This window comes from Anomaloglossus baeobatrachus, chromosome 3 (genome assembly GCF_048569485.1).
Source record: "Anomaloglossus baeobatrachus isolate aAnoBae1 chromosome 3, aAnoBae1.hap1, whole genome shotgun sequence".
Classification (NCBI taxonomy): domain Eukaryota; kingdom Metazoa; phylum Chordata; class Amphibia; order Anura; family Aromobatidae; genus Anomaloglossus; species Anomaloglossus baeobatrachus.
In genome coordinates this window covers 135,639,743-135,654,544 of record NC_134355.1, presented here as the reverse complement: position 1 = coordinate 135,654,544, position 14,802 = coordinate 135,639,743, and the positions used below count along the sequence as shown (strand labels likewise).

Genomic DNA, 14,802 nt, shown 5'->3' with positions numbered 1-14,802 from the left:
TCCCAACGGGGACCAGTTGCCAGCAACGACCGGTTCTAATCAAGGTTGGTCAATCAGGTAACATTCTCGGTAATCATTTTTTTTTCATTCATAGAAACTTTAAACATTACTGGTGATCCCAACGGGGACAACTGCAGCGGGGCTCCACTGCCATCACTGGTCGCTTTCATCATCCTCTGCCGGCCCTGGGTGGAAGAACACAGGCACCAGCCCCTCCAGTGCATAGCAGGCGCGACGAGGAAGGGCCGCCCGGTATCCGTTATTTCCGCTCCGGGGAATGTAAGTGGCCTCCATGCCATCCAGGGCGTCGACTCCTTCGTCCTCCTCTGAAACAGGCTCTGTGTCAGGTCCGGAGTCACTATCATCTGACCCTGCGCCAGGCGGGTTGCCGCCAGCTGCCGCAGTCTCCGGGCTCGCCACTCTTTCGGTTACTGTTACGAGGGGACGTACGCCAGACGGACCAGCATCAGCGGGGTGCACGGGTGGGGAAGTCGTAGGCAGCGTGGGGGCCAGGGGTAGACCGGGTCCCTCAGCCGCAGTGGCCGGTCCCTCGGGGACACAGGGGCGTGGGTCACTCACCAGCTCCTCCATCATTGCCTCCATTCCGTACACCCGGGCGACCGCGGCTACCGCTTCCACCTCCGCGGTCCACTGCTCCATCAGCAGACATATCTGACTCCGGTAGCGTCGGCAGATCCCCGCCATTCAGGCCCTGAGCCATGTTGCTGTTCCGGGCACCGGCTCCGTAACTTCTGCGTAGTCGGACGGAGCAGACATGTTTGTAGCGGTACTTTCCAGGAACGGTTTCGACACGAAGTCCTGGCGTCCCCGCTTTTCCACAGCTTCAGCTACATGCGGCCAGACGCCATCAGTCCCCCTTAGTCTCTTTCCCGCTCCTCCTCTACAGGGGCGGGGTTTTGGGCTTCGCGCCTCCAATGCTCGAGGAGACGCTTGAGCGGGAATTTTTCGCGCCCAAGATGGCGGCTTCTCCAAATTTTCGGCCGGACATCTCCGCGGTCACAAGGCGCACCTCTACCAGACGGCAGAGCGGTAGGATCCTGTTCGTGACGCCAAGTTGTCGCGGGCGGAGGAGGACGCGCTGCGCTTCACCCACTGCTCGGGTCCGGCACTGCTGCGGCCTGCTTGCCCGCTGCTCGGTGGTGGCTCGAGCGGCGTGCCGGAACCCGGGGACTCGAGCGGCGCTCCTCGCCCGTGAGTGAAAAGGGGATTGGTTTTGGGGATTTGATATTGTCCGTGATGCCACCCACGGTTGTGGTGAGATTGTGACACCACCGCTGCTCTGGACGGGGATCCAAGGAGCGATGACAGGGAGCAGCTTGGTTGTTGTTTCTCCCCTCCGTGGGTAGGGGGGGGGATTGTCCCGGGGCCCGGTGAGGGGTAGGTAGGACGGATTGCAGGCGGGTTGCGGGGCCTGGTGAGGTGCAGGGTCGCGGGGGCAGCGCTGTGCCGCACGGCACGGTGGTACTCACTCAGCCAATGATGAAGACACAGTTCTCGGTAAAACACACGGCTGGATGGACGGGTCACACAGACGGCTGCGGTGTTTCTCCTCCCGGCAGGTTGATGGTGACTGCCTTTCCCTGCACCTGTGTAGTGTCAACGGCTCCAATGGGTTCCCACCGGTAACCCGCTCCCCCAGCTTGGATATGTGCTGAAGGAGCCCCTTTTGCCCGCAGGCTCTGGCCCTGGGAACTGTAGCCATGGCGGTGGCTGTGTTTCCCTCTCACGGTTGGACTGTTGCCTTCTGTCGGGACTTGGCTGCTGGGAAACCCAGGAGGTTCCCTTCGCTAACTGATTTGACAAATTCACGGTGACTCCTAGCCTTGTCGGGGTCCGTAAGCCCCTGCCGGATGGTGCTGGCTTCTCTTTGCGTACCGGTCCGGTACCGCCGGGCCACCGCCCCTCCACGGTCCTTACGGCTAGCTCCAATAGGCCTCTCCTGCAGACGGTCACCACTGTCTGCCAACCTTGCTGTTCCGTCCGGGCCACACACCCGGACAAACTTCAGAGTGCTCTACTACCACTTTACTTCCTCTCACTTTCTCCTCCACAACTAATCTCTTTTCTCTCCTCCTCTCAACTGCTCTGTTTTCCCGCCTCCAGGACTGTGAACTCCTCAATGGGCGGGACCAACCGCCTGGCCCACCCCCTGGTGTGGATATCAGCCCCTGGAGGGAGGCAACAAGGGTTTTGTGTTTGACTTTGGTGTGCCTGACCGGGGTGTGGGGTGTGTTGGTGTTGTTCTGTGACGACCTGGCTTGTCCAGGGCACCACACAAAGATTTTGGAAATAAAGTTATGTTCACAAAATATGCTACAACATCAAAAAGTCACCAAAAGCTTTTCTGCACCATTTCTGCACCTAGCATGTAAATTGTTACTTGTATTTTGGTGTGTTTCTGTACATAAGATTTTATCGCTTTTTTGATGCTACAGCTTTTGTCTCTCTTTGGTCTGTCATGTTTTAAAGCAAACCAATCACCAGGATTTTCCTATATAAACTAGGCACTATCATGCTGATTCTTTCTATACATACCTTTAGTTGTGAGATCGAATATATACATTCTGAAATATAGGCAAGTGAAGTTACAGAATGTACAGCTTTTTGATTGGCACCAGCAGCTGAATAGCTAATATGTGGGTCGGGTTTTGCTATCTATTCTCGCCACTGTCTGTTGCCTGGCCTCTGTAGATGTTTAGACTGTATGGGCTGCATTTCTAACACGCCCCTATCATGTGACAGAAATTACTCATACCTGGATGGAGCCCATACAGTCTAGCATCTACAGAGGCCAGGCAACAGACAGTGGCGGGAATAGATAACAAAACCTGACCAACATATTAGCTATTCAGCTGCTGCTGCCAATCAAACAAAATGTACATTTCTGTAACTTTACATGCCTGTATTTAAAAAACTATACCTCCAATCTGACAACTAAAGGTATGTAGAGAATCAGCATCCTAGCGCCATTATATGGGCTTAGTTTATATAGGAAAATCCTGGTGATTGGGTCCCTTTAAACAAAGCTGATTTGTTTTTGATACCTCCTGGTATTTGGCTTTGGCAATAGTTTATTAATATACTTAGCTGTGGATTAAGCAAGTTTTTCTTGCGTTTCCACAGTGAATGCACTAAAACAAAAAAAAAAAGGTTTTTTTTACCTGTGAATTCTCCACATCTTTAAGTGTATGAGAAAATCCGCACATAAAACACTGCGTACCCGCAAAAGAGATTTACATTTTGCAGAGTTGAGACACGCAATGCAGGTCCATTTACGTAGTGTGGGAAAGCACAGTGTGCAGAAGATTTCTATAAATCTCATCCACTTTGCTGGAACTGTAAGACTCTGTTTTTGATGCATAGAAAATGCACGGGGTCAAAAAAAAAAATCACTAAAAACTCAGTGGGCACACAGCCTAAAGTACTGTAAGTCTTTTATGCTGTGTGGTGAGTAAGATCTTCTATACTATTATTTTTATTATTATTATTATTATTATTATTATTATTATTAATAATAATAATAATAATAAATAACTTTATATTTGGTAGTTTAGCATAATACGGATGTAGTGATACCGAACATGTTTGGGTTTTTTTGTAACTGGGGAAAGGCGATTCCAATTTTCAGCTTTTTTGTTTTAGATTTTTTTTTTAATTGGATAAAAAATGTATTTTATTTATTTAAGTTCCACTAGGTAACCTGTACCTATGATCATCTGCTCACTTATTCTACATAATGCAGTACAAATGTATTGCAGTATATAGTTAAAATGACAGCCTCCTAGGAAGTACCGACATGGCAGAAATGGCAACATTCAGTAGGGATCCCTGCTACCATGGCAACCCATCGTCAGAATGACTTTCCCCTGGGAATGTGCACCTTAGATGCTGCTGACACTCAGGGCATGAATGTGCGAGAGCTAATAGGGTTTATACACCTATAGCAGGACTGGCACTACCTAATGGAATAATTCCCATCTAATAGATAAGCAAATACATTAAAAATATTTATCTGATGTTATGCACCTTTTGTCTTATTTGTATCTTTTATTTACAATTTTAAATATTTTATCTTACCCCAGAATCTATAGTTATTGGTTGCTTTGGTCCATTATTTAGGTTTTGGCTGGAAGAATAAGGCAGAAAACACATGTTCATTATGACAGGAAAATCACATAATCATCAAAGCTCATTTTTTTTAATGCAATGATACACGTACACCGCACTGCTTCTCAGAAAACTGGCTCTTATGCTTTTAAAGTCAAAGTATGAAGTTAAAATCGAGCTCTACAAGAAGTTACCAATATTCTTCCAGAGACTGGAAAACATTACTCGTTTACATACCTCACGTATAGTCATTAATTTTATATCCTTAATGGCAGCCATAATAATAGCAATCAATAATTATCACCAACCAGGGTGTCCCAAAGGAAAGTGCTTGTTAGGAGAATTCAATGGCCAAAATAACCCATACCATTTGGTACTCCACAGCCACTCACACAGACGGACATACATATCTTCATCCGCCTCTGCTCCCTATCTAACCTCACAACCTCCCCTCTTCCCCTATCTGACCACCATCTACTCCCTTTCTCACCCTTGTCCTCCTCACCTGTCACCCTTGTCCAGCAACTAGCACACTTCTGCAGAAACCTCATATAAATTGACACTCACACACTCTAACTAATCTACTGCTGACCTCCATATTTTCACTCCACGATACAGTGCTACCGTTTTCTACAATGCTGCACTCTCAGCTATTGACCCCGTTGCCCCTCTTGTGCATGGCAAAGTGGGACAAGTCAATAGACAGCCCTGGCACAATAACAATTACTAAAAAGTTTTGGCAAGTGTCGAAGGATTATGAAATGCCGCTGGAAAAAAATACATACTTGCAAGAAGACTTCATTGCATTCTAAAAAGTGACTTTCACATTCAAAAACGGTTCTCATCTCTGCCAAACAGGTCTACCTCACAACCCTCGTATCTTCTTTATCCCTCAACCCCAAACAGTCATTGAACACTTCCTCCACCCTCCACTGTCCCCTCCGATCTCCCTCATTTCTGCTGAAGACTGCCGCACATTTCAAACATAAGATCAACCAAACAAGGCAAGTCTTTATTGTTCAACCACCATAACCCCTATTTATACCAGACCACTGCTCTTCCCCCATAATCTTCCTCAACATCATTGAAGGAGAACTTACTCTTTTCCTCTGGAAAATCATACCTCACCACTTGTGCACTTGACCCCATCACATCCCACCTCCTCCCCAACCTCACCACTATGCTCATGCCAGCCATAACCCATCTCTTCAACCTATTGCTAACTTCTGTAACTTCTCTTCTGTTTTCAAAAATGTCACGACGCATATCCTGAAAAGGGATCCCTCGACCTGACCTCTGCATACATTAATCGCCCAATATTGTTGCAGCCGTCTGCTTCCAAAAGCCTCAAACAGCATGTTTATGCTGAACTTTCCTCCCACCTCTCATCTAATTCACTCTTTCACAACCTACAATCTGGCATCCATCATCACCATCCCACTGAAACTGCCCTGTCCAAAATTATTAAAGGGTTACCACCAAATCTAACAGACAATTCTCTATATTCCTTCTTTTATACCTGTCCTCTCCTGTTGACACAATTGAACACTGCATCCCAATACAAATCGTCTCTTCTCTTGGCCTCACAGGGATCTTTTCATAACTTTCCGCCCGCACGTTAACATCTTGCACTCCCGCACTACTTCTCATCCCACCCTCTTTCTGTCGGTGTCCCTCGAGGCTCTGTCTTCGGACCCCTACTCTTCTTCATCTATACCTTTGGCTTGGGACAAGTTAAAGTCCCATGGCTTCTAGTACCATCTATATGCTGATGACATTCAGCTCTATCTCTGTGGCCCAGATGTCACCTCTCTGCTGTCCAAAATTATGGAGTGTCTATCAGCCATATCTTCCTTCTTCTCATCACGCTTCCTAAAACTCAATGTGGACAAATCTGAACTCCTTATCTTTCCTCCATCTCACCTAACTCCCATACCCGATTTATCTATCACAATAAATTATATCACACTTTTCCCTGTACTGAAGTCTGCTCCCTTGGAGTAACCCTTGACTCTGTCTTATCCTTCAAACCACACATCCAAACTCTCGCCCCCTCTTGCCACCTCCGCCAGAAGTCGGATTTGACTTTTCCTAAAAAGTTCGGGTCTTTTAGGAAAAATCAATTTGAAGAAGACTAAAAAGACAAAAGGCGCTAATAGGGTACTAACGCTACAAACGTTTATAGGAAAAAATCAGATGTGCTCACCTGATACAGTTGTGAAAATAGTCACAACTGCTATTGAAAGTGTGTAAGTTACGGCTGCAACAGGCACCATGAGGAGTTAGCGTCAAAAATTCAAACAGAAGTGGACTCCCGCGCTGTCATAAGAAGATGGTCAGCAGTAATGGTTAAATGTGATTTTATTACGCATTTCAGAGATCACATCTCCTTCCTCAGATAAATCACACCGGTACATGATGTACAGGTGTGACTTATCTGAGGAAGGAGATGTGATCTCTGAAACATGTAATAAAATCACCTTTAAGCATTACTGCTGACCATCTTCTTACGACAGCGCAGGAGTCCACTTATGTTTGCATTTTTGACGCTGGGTCTTTTAGGAAGTCATTGGTAAACATTTAGCCCATTACAGTAATGAATTATATTGGTAAAAATAAATTATATGTGGCTGCCTACTGTTTTGCTAAACAAAAAGGCAGCCATAGAATGGTGATGGATATCCTTTAGGCCTTGCTCCAGAAGGGTGAAATTATTTCTAAGCATGCAGCAACACATCATCCTATGTAAAAAGGACAAGTGCTGCAAAGATAAATTGTATTCAACACATGCAGAATGATTGCATTCATGATAATTCTGTATGCACAAAAGTGCGGTCGGCCCATCTGAGTAGTCGTATTTTTTTAACGCATTGCTGATTGGCTACATGGTCCTTTAACGTACACAGTTGGCTAGTATAAAGGGGCCCAAGCTTTCAGGCTGACTGCAGATTGTTTATCTAGCATATGCCATCAGTGCTGTCTATGCCATGGATGCATTGTTAGACATATGCGTCACAGTCATAAAGTCCATAAAAATTCTTAAATGATAAAGACATTACCTCGGAACATTGCAAGGTGTCAGTCCTGAAGCATTGGGCGTAGGCTGAAAATAGAAAACATTACTATTTTAGTGCAGAAATAATTAGAAAGTGACATATACAATGCTAGATCTAGATTAAGTACATTTCTCATGATCAGGATTGTCAATATAATTGCTGCTGGTCTAAGGTGACATAGGGATTTATCCATTTTTTTTAAATTTTGGATTATAAGGGTAAAGGAATAACCTTTTATTTTTCTTTTATTATGCGTGCGTCTATAGCGCCATAATATTCTGTAGCGCTTTACAGACATCATCATTACTGTCCCCATTGGCGTTGACAATCTAATCCCCAATCCATGTCTTTGGATGTGCATGGGTGTCCTCTGGGTACTCTAGTTTCCTACAAAACACAGGGAGAACATACAAACTCCTTGCAGATGTTGTCCTTGGTGGGATTTGAACCCAGGACCGCAGAGCTGTGACGTGCAAACCACTGAGCCAAATTGCCGCCCTTGTGGTTTAGGCTAATAAAAGTTTTTATGTCATAGTTCTTGGTAAAAAAGAATTATGAAAAAGTTAAAAGGGGTTAAAGTTTTATGTCCCCAAACACTAAAACAACACACACACACAGATTGTACTCACTTTCCTGAGGTCCAAGGCTGATTATCCATCTCTGCTCTATTCTTGATTTACTGGCTACATTGATGGCGTCCCGATTACAGTCCACATCACAGCTGAAGCTCGATGCTTTGTGACAGCTACCCTAACATAACTGCTGAGCTCAGTGACTGCCTGCAGTGGTGATATGCATTTGTACCGCCCTGCGGCCTCGGCTGCGACCGCCGAGCCGCTCGGGTCCGGGCTCGCGTGTCGGTGGCTCGAGCGCCTCCGGACCCGGGGGTCACGTTGCTCTGGAAGGGTGTATTGGCGGTGCACGCAGGGGGGGGGTAGGGTGTTTGTTTTGTAAAGTTCGTGACGCCACCCACGGGTTGTGGTGATGGTGGACTCCTCCACTGCGGTGAAGGTACGGGGACTCCCGGGAGCGGTGTAGGGGCGCAGCTAGGTGTTGACCCCTCCGTGGGTAGGGGATGTTGGTCCCGGGGTCCGATTAGCGAGGGGCCGGGGGTGTGGGGCGCAGTGTGGTGGCGCAGCGCGGTGCAGTGCCTGAGGGCACTGATGTACTCACTCAGATACAAGACACTGGAGGCGCTGGTAAACCAAACGGGGTGACGAACGGGGCCTGCAGCCGGCTGCAGTTCCCCCAGATAGGTTGGTAATGTCCGCCTTTCTCCTGCACCTGTGTGTGATTTTGGCTACTGTGCCTGGGCACTGGTAGCCTGCTTCCCGGCGTATATGTGTCGTAGGAGCCCGTTTGCCCGCAGGCGCTGGCCCTTGGATCTCTGGCCTCTGGCGGTGGCTTCTATCTGGACGGGTTGGGCTGTTGCCTTCAAATCGGGACTTAGGTGGGAATGAACCCCTGAGGTCCAGACCGCAATCAGTTAATTTGACCATGGTGGTGGCTTGTAGCCTAGTTCGGGGTCTGAGTACCCTGCCTGGTGCTCCGGTATCCAGTTAGCTCCCCGGTTCGGTTCCGGCGGGCCACTACCCTCCCCCGGTACCTTACGGTTCCGCTGGTCGTATTCCCGGTCTCCTGCAGGCGGCCACTACCGTCTGCCTGCCTGACTGATCTGGGGTCCTAGGCTCCAACCCAGGCCCCAAGCAGAACTGAGCTCCTCACTCTCCAAACTCTAAACTAAATCTCTTTGTGTTTTCCTGCCTCAGGCCAGCAGACTCCTCGGGTATGGGGGGGTTGTCTTTCCGCTTGACTCCGCCCACCTGGTGTGCCTGTCTGACTCTGAGGGAGGCAATCAGGTCTTTTGGTTGACTGGTGGTACCTTACTGAGGTGGGGGTGTATATGGTATGTGTAGTGACCTGTGACCCCTGGGGTGTCCAGGGCGTCACACATTATAGATGTGATATCAAAGCTGCAGCCAGAAATCAGATTGGAGCAGCCCTGGAGATCCTGTGCTGGACCCAGGGAGGGCGAGGACCATCGGTATTTGTGCTTTTAGAGATATAGCAGCATTTGAGGACATACAGTTTGACAGTGCAAAACTGATTTACTGCCATTATTGCATGTTGTCTAGGGTAGTAAAGTGGCTAGTAACAATTTTCCTGGCGTTCTATGGTTATAAAGAAGTTTAAAGTCAAACTCTCAGGTGGTCTGGGTTACTAAAGAGACTAATACTAATGTTTGGCGATTAGTGAACTAAAACAAAAAAGACTGTACGGGTACATGCGCACGCTGAGTTTTTTGCTGCGTTTTTGGTTGCAGTTTTGTTGTCAGAACTTTCTGACATTTGACTTCCCAGCAAAGTCTATGAGAAGTCAGATTTGCTATGCTCACATTGCAGTTTATTTGTCAGCGTTCTATTTGTCATAAGTTCGTGACAAAAAAAATGCGCACGTTCATTCTTCCTGCGTTTTTGTCAACATTTGTCACAAAAATGCAGCAAAAACGCATGTTGTGAAAAACGCACCGAAAACGTACCTACAATTTAAACCATTTTTTGTGACATTTCCAGGCTCTCTCTGATAAGGTGCAGTTTTGACTTAATTTTGGCTGCTGTTTTGGCTGCAGTTTGTGAACACAAAAAGATGCAGCGTGCGTATGTAGCCCACACGTTTGCTTTTTTCTTGTGTTTTAAACTGCACTGTGTCATGGACAAAGTGCATGCAATTTGCTTCAGCAGCAAAGTCTATGAATAATCAGAAATTTCCATGCGCAAGTTGCTTTTTTTTCCTTTTAGGCAGCATTTTGTTTGACAAATATTTGTCAAAATTGTTGCGTAAAAAAAAGCATCATGTCACTTCATTGCGTTTTGTTGCATTTTCCACCCATTGACTTCTCAATCTCAAAACGCGGCCAAAACGCAATGACAACGCAATGAAAACACGGTCAAAACTCATGCATTTTGACCGTGTTTTTTTGACAAACGCAATGTTTACATTTGCCAAAAGGCTGCAGTTTTGTTGACAAACCAGAACACATAGCCTTAAGGTACTGTCACACATAACGAGATCGCTAGCGAGATCGCAGCTGAGTCACCGTTTTGGTGACGCAGTAGCGATCCCGTTAGCGATCTCGTTATGTGTGACACCTACCAGCGATCAGGCCCCTGCTGTGAGATCGCTAGTTGTTGCTGAATGGTCCAGGTCATTTTCTTCAAACGCGACGTCCTGCTGGGCAGGACGCATCGCTGTGTTTGACACTGTGTGACAGGGTCACAGTGACTGCTGAGATCGTTATACAGGTCGCTACTGCGATCTGTATTGTTCCTGCATCGCTGGTAAGATCTGACTGTGTGACATCTCACCTGCGACCTCCCAGCGACTTACCTGCGATCCCTATTAGGTCGCATCGTTTTCGGGATCGCTGGTAAGTCGTTGTGTGTGACTGGGCCTTTAAGACTCTGTCACACACAGAGGTAAATCTGTGGCAGATCTGTGGCAGATCTGTGGCAGATCTGTGGCAGATCTGTGGCAGATCTGTGGCTGCAGTGAAATTGTGGACAATCAGTGCCAGGTTTCTGGCTGTGTACAAATGGAACAATATGTCCATGATTTCACTGCAACCACAGATCTGCCAAAGATTTATCTCTGTGTGTGATGGGGCCTTTAGTGTCCCTTGTGATCTAAAGTAGTGAAGGGCTAAGCACATGCCTGTAATTATTCTCCAATGTTGTCCTGCCGTGACATGAAGATGAATACGGTCAACATCTCTTCTGAGGCTGAAAACACTTATCTACATCTTTCTCCCCTAATCACACAAATCAATGCAGTTAGATGGTAAGGTCGGTATCTTGTGGCCTTGATTTTTTGCCTAAATGATCAGACAGAGTGATCCATACAATCTGCACAATAACTAAAGAAATTGAAGAGTCTAGTGTCAGCTTCCCTTGACTCCTTTGTCTCCAGTGCGAGTCTATACCAACCTCCTTTTACCCATGTAAAGCCATCTCTTCTCTGAAAATCACTAGAAATATTAAACTGGTAACCATTAAAGTGTATTACCTCAGAATTAGGAGTGGCAGAACTATGCAGTCCACTTTCTGATGATGGCTGAAAGCAAAATTTGCTGATAAGACTGTAGGAAAATTCAAGTAAATAGCATTAGTTTTGAAAAAATTGAATTGAACATTTCAGGTTAATAGGATTAAAGGATTATTATCAAGTCTGATGGAGAGAGGAGAAAGGATAACTTCCCCATCACTTGGGGTCTGACCACAGGGGGCTCCATTGATCCAGATAACTAGGTTTATGAAGAGCTTTGGCTTTATAAAGCGGTGGTCGATCCTGCGTCCTGCCACACCATTCATTCTAATAGGACCTAAGACGTACATATACTGCATGTCCCATCCTAGGTCTCCTCCCTTCCTTTGATGTGGGCTCACTCGGTCAGCCCACATCTGTCCCGCACATGTTTGCTGATCTGATCAGCAGACATGTGCAGCTAACAGGCGTGGGTAGATCAGAGATCCACCAACACCTGTAAACCCTTTGGATCGCGCTGTCAAACTCTGACAGCGCGATCTAACGCGGTCTGGCGTAGATCACGCTGTTCCCTGCTGACAATGGTGACCCTGTGATGCCACAACGGGGCACCAATAGGTTGTCATTAAAGTGCAGTGTCAGCTGATGACTCACTTCCTGTAAATGCCGGCAGTCAAATGAACAGTAACACAGCATTTCTGCTGATCAGAGCAGTGCTGAAGCATCGCTTTGATCAGCAGAAGCGATCAGACACTGCAGGCATAAAGACCAATAAGGATAATAGTAAAAACAATAAAAAAAATGTAAAGAAAAAAGAAGTTTTTAAAAATATGAAAAAAAAACAAACAAAACTAAAAAGTTTAAATCACCCTCCGTTTGCCCCATAAAAAAAATAAATAAAAAAAAAAATACACATTTGGTATCAAGGAGTTCAGAAATGCCCAATCTATCAAAACATAAAATTAATTAATCTGATGGTAAAGGGCGCAGCAAATAAAATATCAAAACAACGGAATTACTTTTTTATGGTTGCCGCAATATTGCATTAAGATGCAATACCAGGTGATCAAAAGATCGTATCTACCTAAAAAAAAATGTTTGGTATCTACAAACTTGTTCTGACCTGCGAAATCATAATGCCAGGTCAGTTTTACCATATAGTGAACATGGTAATAAAAAAAAAAAATAATTTTGCAATTGCACTTTTTTGGAATTTCACTTGAATTTTTTTCCTATTTTCAAGCATAATATCTGGCAGAATGAGTGGTGTCGTTCAAAAGTACAACAAATCCTGCAAAAAAAAACAAGCTCTCATGTAGCTATATTGACGGAAAAATAAAAAAGTTATGGCTCTCGGAAGAAAGGGAGGGAAAATACGGAAAATCACTGGGTGGTGAAAGGGTTAAACTTAAAAATATCCCATTAAATACATGTATTTTTATGCAATCTTGATTTATGTAACAAGCACAAAATGTGATCTACATTTGTTATAATTAGTCAATTGAAATCCATAGCTTGAGTCTGGCTCTTGTAAGCAATGGGTTTTTTGCGTTGTACAAATGTCCATAGAAGATCCCACAATCAGTGATTTATAAGATTAGTAAGATTTCTCTGAAAATGTTCCCTATAAATTGAAAAAAACTATTGGACAAAAACGATTGTTACCGCTTATACGAGATTTTATATATATAAATATATATATATATATATATATATATATATATATATATATATATATATACACACACTCTATATGACAGGCTATATCACTATCTAGAACACAAACTAGAAAACACAAGAATAATTCTACACTGTTACAAAGTCTCACTTAAAGGGAACCTGTCACCACTTTTTTGGCCTATAAGCTGCGGCCACCACCACCGGGCTCTTATATACAATATTCCAGAATGCTGTATATAAGAGCCCAGGCCGAGGGTATAACATAAAAAACACTTTATAATACTTACCTAACGGTTGCACTGTGGGCCTTATGGGCGTCTCCGTTGTCCGGTGTCGGCGCCTCCTTTTTCGGCCATCTTTGTCCTCTTTCTGAAGCCTGGGTGCATGACGCGGCTACGCAGGGCCGGACTGGGACTAAAATTCAGCCCTGGCATTTGGGGGTACACAGGCCCACTTTTCACGTGGTGAATGTGTAATATCTTTCTGCACTTGTGTGTCGCCCTGGGCAAGCCAGGGGACACAGGTCACAACACCACCACACCCCACACTCCAGGTAGGCACATCACAGCTAACCAGAAATCCTTGTTGCCTTCCTCCAGAGGCTGATGATTCACACCAGGGGGTGGGCCAGGCGGTTGGCTCCGCCCACCTAGGAGATCACAGCTCTGGAGGCGGGAAGTACCAGGCAGTCAGCTCAGGGACCAGCTTGAGTAAACAGAGATTAGCCCGGGGAGGGCAAGAGTAAACAACGGAGTTGAGTGAGGAGCAGATAAGAGAAGTGAAAGTGGAAAAAAGTGGAAAAGGAGGAAAGCAAGAGGTGGTGACAGAGCAGAGAGTGTGCAAAGCCTGAAGGGTCCAGCTTTGTGGAGGGCCAGAACATCAAGGTCAGCGACGGCGGTGACTGTCTGGAGGGGGACCGTTTGGAAGTTCCTGGAAGGACCCCGTTGGCTGTGTGCCCGGTGGTCTGGAGCAGTGTTCCGAAGGACAGTCAGCACCAGGGCAGGGGCCTCTCGGACCCCGGCAAGGCTAGGAGTCGCCAAATTTGCCGAATCCGTCAGTGAAGGGGACGTAGATCCCCCAGCAACCAAGTCCCGATTGACGGCAACAGCCCAACCTGAAGCAGAGAGACACCGCCACCGCCAAGGCACCAGTTTCTCAGGGCCAGCGCCTGCGGGCAAAGTGTAGAGCTCCTCCGGCCCAGATTGCAGTCGGGGAGCGGGTAACCGGAGGGAATCCACCGCTACCATCAGTCAAACTTAGGTGCAAGGAAGAGGGACATCACCGTCACCTACCGGGAGTGCAGATGCAGCCGTCTGTGGGACCGTCCTACCAGCCGTTTGGTTTACCGTACAAACTGTGTCCATGTCTCAGGCTGAGTGAGTACCACAGTGCCGCAAGGCACAGCGCTGCCCCCGCGTCCCTGCGCCCACCAGGCCCCGCACCTCACAAACCATCACCGGGCCCCGGGATCACCAACCCCTACCCACGGAGGGGCAACACAACACCTGGCTGCTCCGCATCACCATCCCCGGGACCCCCGAATTGAGCAGCGGTGGTGAAATCACCACAACCGTGGGTGGCGTCACGAACTATAACAATCCCCCACACCCAACCACAAATCCCCTTTCACTCACGGGCGAGGAGTGTCGCTCGAGGAACCCCGGAATCCGGCCCACAGCTCGAGCCACCACTGAGCAGCTGCCGGACCCGAGCAGAAGGGGTGAGCGTAGTGTGCCGACACCCTCCTCCCCGCCCGCGACAACTTGGCGTCACGAACAGGATCTTACCGCTCTGCCGTCTGGTAGAGGTGCGCCTTGTTACCGCCGGAGGTATCCGGCAGAAAAATTTCGGAAGCCGCCATCTTTGGCGCGAAGAGTTCCCGCTCGAGCGTCTTCTC

At 46.9% G+C, this 14,802-nt stretch overlaps 1 protein-coding gene across 1 annotated transcript in view; it reads right to left on the bottom strand.

Annotated features, from left to right (window-relative positions):
* The window catches only part of LOC142296190 (interferon-induced, double-stranded RNA-activated protein kinase-like), a 166,739-nt gene that overhangs the window by 54,877 nt on the left and 97,060 nt on the right, over window positions 1-14,802 (bottom strand). Inside the window, exons 11-13 of the mRNA XM_075339493.1 lie at window positions 11,247-11,319; window positions 7,188-7,231; window positions 4,099-4,147 (exon numbers count right to left, since the gene is read on the bottom strand). Of these exons, the coding sequence (XP_075195608.1) occupies window positions 4,099-4,147; window positions 7,188-7,231; window positions 11,247-11,319 (166 nt within the window). The remainder of the gene's footprint in view (window positions 1-4,098; window positions 4,148-7,187; window positions 7,232-11,246; window positions 11,320-14,802) is intronic.